General features: G+C 46.9%; 1 protein-coding gene across 1 annotated transcript; it reads right to left on the bottom strand.

The window, feature by feature from the left end:
* Positions 1-256: 256 nt before the first annotated feature.
* On the bottom strand, positions 257-2,862 carry LOC118842828 (lithostathine-1-like). Its single transcript, XM_036750138.1, has 5 exons — positions 2,787-2,862; positions 2,431-2,558; positions 2,046-2,182; positions 655-767; positions 257-324 (listed from the first exon to the last, which is right to left on the bottom strand). Exons 1-5 carry the CDS (start codon positions 2,860-2,862, stop codon positions 257-259), a joined length of 522 nt encoding a protein of 173 aa, XP_036606033.1.
* Between the last annotated feature and the right edge of the window lie 203 nt (positions 2,863-3,065).

Here is a 3,065-nt window from a genome sequence, read left to right as displayed (position 1 = left end):
GGTTTATTCTGATTGTCCAGTGTTTTGTACCAGGCAGCCCACAAGGAGATGTAAGTAGAAGATGATATCAACCAAAGGCAAAGGAGGGGGCTGAAGGGCAATTGCGTAGGGATGAGAGATATCAGCCTGTAGGTAGGGAGGAGGGTAGGCAGAAGAGGTTTCTGAGAGGACACAGGGCCTATAGCCAGGCCCCTCATAGGTTGAGGCTTGACCCCAAGGAAGCAGAATCCCAACTCCTTTCTCTGGCTTGTAATTTCTAGAGTTTGAACTTGCAGATGTAGAAGTTTTTGTTTGTACACAGTAGATCTTTCCAGCTTTTGAATCCTAAGGAGATATGTGATTCATCAGGCTGTGAAACAGGTATAATATGGAATTTGTGGCCCCACAACCTAGTAACCCTGACCCCCAGCCCCAGGATTCAGAGCCTTCTCTAAACCCCAAAGCACTAATAAAGCTACAACCGATTGTAAGTTTGTGGTCATAAGAGGTAAGGAGGAGAGAGGAAAGTAGCAAAGATATCTCCCCTTAATGTGGGTGAAGCAGATTCTCTAGTCCCCAACCTGTTAGTTAGTAAATTTACAGGGTTAGAGCTAAAGGGATTCAATTGTGATAGAAGGAATTTTGATGTTCGTGTTTCTCTCACTTTTGTCTCACCTGTTTCTGGTGTCAAGGTCACACAGTATCCAGGATTGCTATTGCTTGGGGCACTAGTAGCCCAGGCTTGGTAGGTGAACAGGACATTGCTGGTCCATTTCCAATGTCGGTTCCGTGGGGGGAAGGCAGTGATTAGTGAGAACCCCTCCAAACTCACACATAAACATTTGTTTCTCACTCTTCCCAAATTTCCTCACATTAGTTCTTCCATTAAATGTTTCCAGATAACATCTCCCTACCAATTTCTAACAATCCCGTCATCTAGTCCATACAATCCTAGATACTAGTATTGGACACACTGTAATATGGAAGTCAGAATAGCCTTCTTGGTCTTGACCAGACTTTGAAGCAGTAGGGGTACAGTCCAAAGAGAATTTAGGCTTGATATAAAAAGACTTCCAGACAATTAGAAATGTCCATAGTCAGAATGGAGATGATGGATTCCTTCTCCTTGGTGGTCTTCTAGAAAAGGCTCTTTGTGCATTTGAGTTTCACATACCTGGTTTTCTATTTGGTGCAAAGGCTGGATTAGATGGCCTCAGAGGAGCCTTCAGATTCTGATGTCTTTGATTTCCTCCTCTGCAGAATCTAATAAGAAGCTCATCTCCTCCAGGAAGCTTTCCCTAATTTCTCCCACAATGATCTGTCCCTGCTCTGACCATGTACAGCTAAGACAATCCTGGTCAGCCAATGGAGTCTTAGACTAACCTCTATCTAGTGTTACAGGTATGTATCTCTCAGACACAGTGAGAAAGAAGACATTAACCCTTCAAAAACACATTAAGATCTCATCATCTGGGATTAGATCCTGGGACTACAGTAACTGGGCTGGGGCAGGGGGCAAATCAAGTCCTCTCTTTTACATCGGCAGAGGCAGTATCACATTATTTTGTCCCATTCCCTTCCCTATAGCTTAGAATATAATAGAGATGATGAGGTGTTAATGTGTTTCCTAGGGAATTAACACCAAGTTCTTATTTTACCACTGGGAACATTTCTCTCTGATCTGCTATTTGTTTGGTTCTCTAAAGGAAAGGTTAGGTGATATTATGTCTTATTTCTGCCAAGATGGAGACTATGACCTTCAATTACATGAATAGCCATGAGGAGGAGGAACAGGAGTTTGAATGAGGTCTGGGGTAGATGTCTGAAAGAAGTTGAGCTTGAATAGACAAATTGATTCTGATTAGAGACACCTGGAGCCATGAAAATGAAATACCTCTAGAAATGGGTCTTCCTCTTCTGTGGCCCCCTCACTTAATCCCAGTTCCCTCTTCATAGAGCTCCGAGGTAGAAGGGGATGATATGGTCTGAGCAGCGCCCCGCCCCCCCAAACCCTCCTCTTATAACCTGGACAGGCAGAGGGACTAGAGGAGTCTGTGGGACAAACCTTGTTTGGGTCATAGAGGCCAATCCAGATGGGGGTCCTGCTGCCCCCACTCTCAGCCACCAGGGAGGCCACAAAGGAAGCTTCAGTTTCATTCATCAGAGAGACCTGATGGCCTGAGGTCTGGCTCTGGCAGTCCACCTGTAGAGGAAGAGAGAAGAGGGCTTTCCTTGTACAGGATAGAGAATAGGATACAAGACAGAGATCACACCTTCAGGGAACTGAGGAGAATGAAGGCCATGGAGCAGAGAAAGTAGAGAAACAAGAATCTGGGACCATCCTGGAGACAGAGGAAGGGCTAGTCATCCACAACTGAGCCTCAAGGGGCATTGTGATTAAAAAAAAACAACATCCCCATTCCTACTTGGAGATTCTTCCTCCCAACCAACCTCTGCAGCTTCCCAGGTCTGTGCCATCCTGAACAAGCCATAGCAATAGGAGCCAAATATTTTGGACCTTTCAGGACAGGACCAATGAAAAGAGGGAGCAGCATCAGCAGCAGCAGGGGCAGCCTCACCTGAAAGAAGGATGGGAAGGGATTAGATAGCAGGGCACCTGGGGCTACTCTCCTCTTGAATTCCTGAATGTCCCTCTCCTCTCTTCTTTGCTCCTCCTCCCCATCCCCAACATCATAACCTCTTCACTTTTCCCTTTGGGTCTGCTCCCCTTCTTCCTCTCCACATACACATTGGGCTGTCCCCAAGCACAACTGGGAAGTCAGGCAGGAGGGACAAGAAGCACTCACCGTGTGCCAGGCCTATGAGCAGCAGGCAAGCCAAGAGCATCCCTGAGAAGCTGGGCACCATCATTGGGGAAACCATTGCCTGAAGGGACAGAAAGCCCAGACACTAAGGTACAGAGCACCTCAGTCTGGAGGAGGGCCCAGAGATGGGATCAGGAAAGGGGGGAAGGGCAAAAGACACTTTGGGCTCCCCTTCCTCTCCCTTCAGACCTGGTGGCAAGTTCTCTTGACATCTCCTCCTTCTCCCCTTACACAGGTCTATGGGAGTAGCATAGGGGGCTC

Source organism: Trichosurus vulpecula, chromosome 3 (assembly GCF_011100635.1).
Source record: "Trichosurus vulpecula isolate mTriVul1 chromosome 3, mTriVul1.pri, whole genome shotgun sequence".
Classification (NCBI taxonomy): domain Eukaryota; kingdom Metazoa; phylum Chordata; class Mammalia; order Diprotodontia; family Phalangeridae; genus Trichosurus; species Trichosurus vulpecula.
Note: the sequence above shows the minus strand (reverse complement) of the source record. Positions and strands in the feature narration are given on the sequence as shown.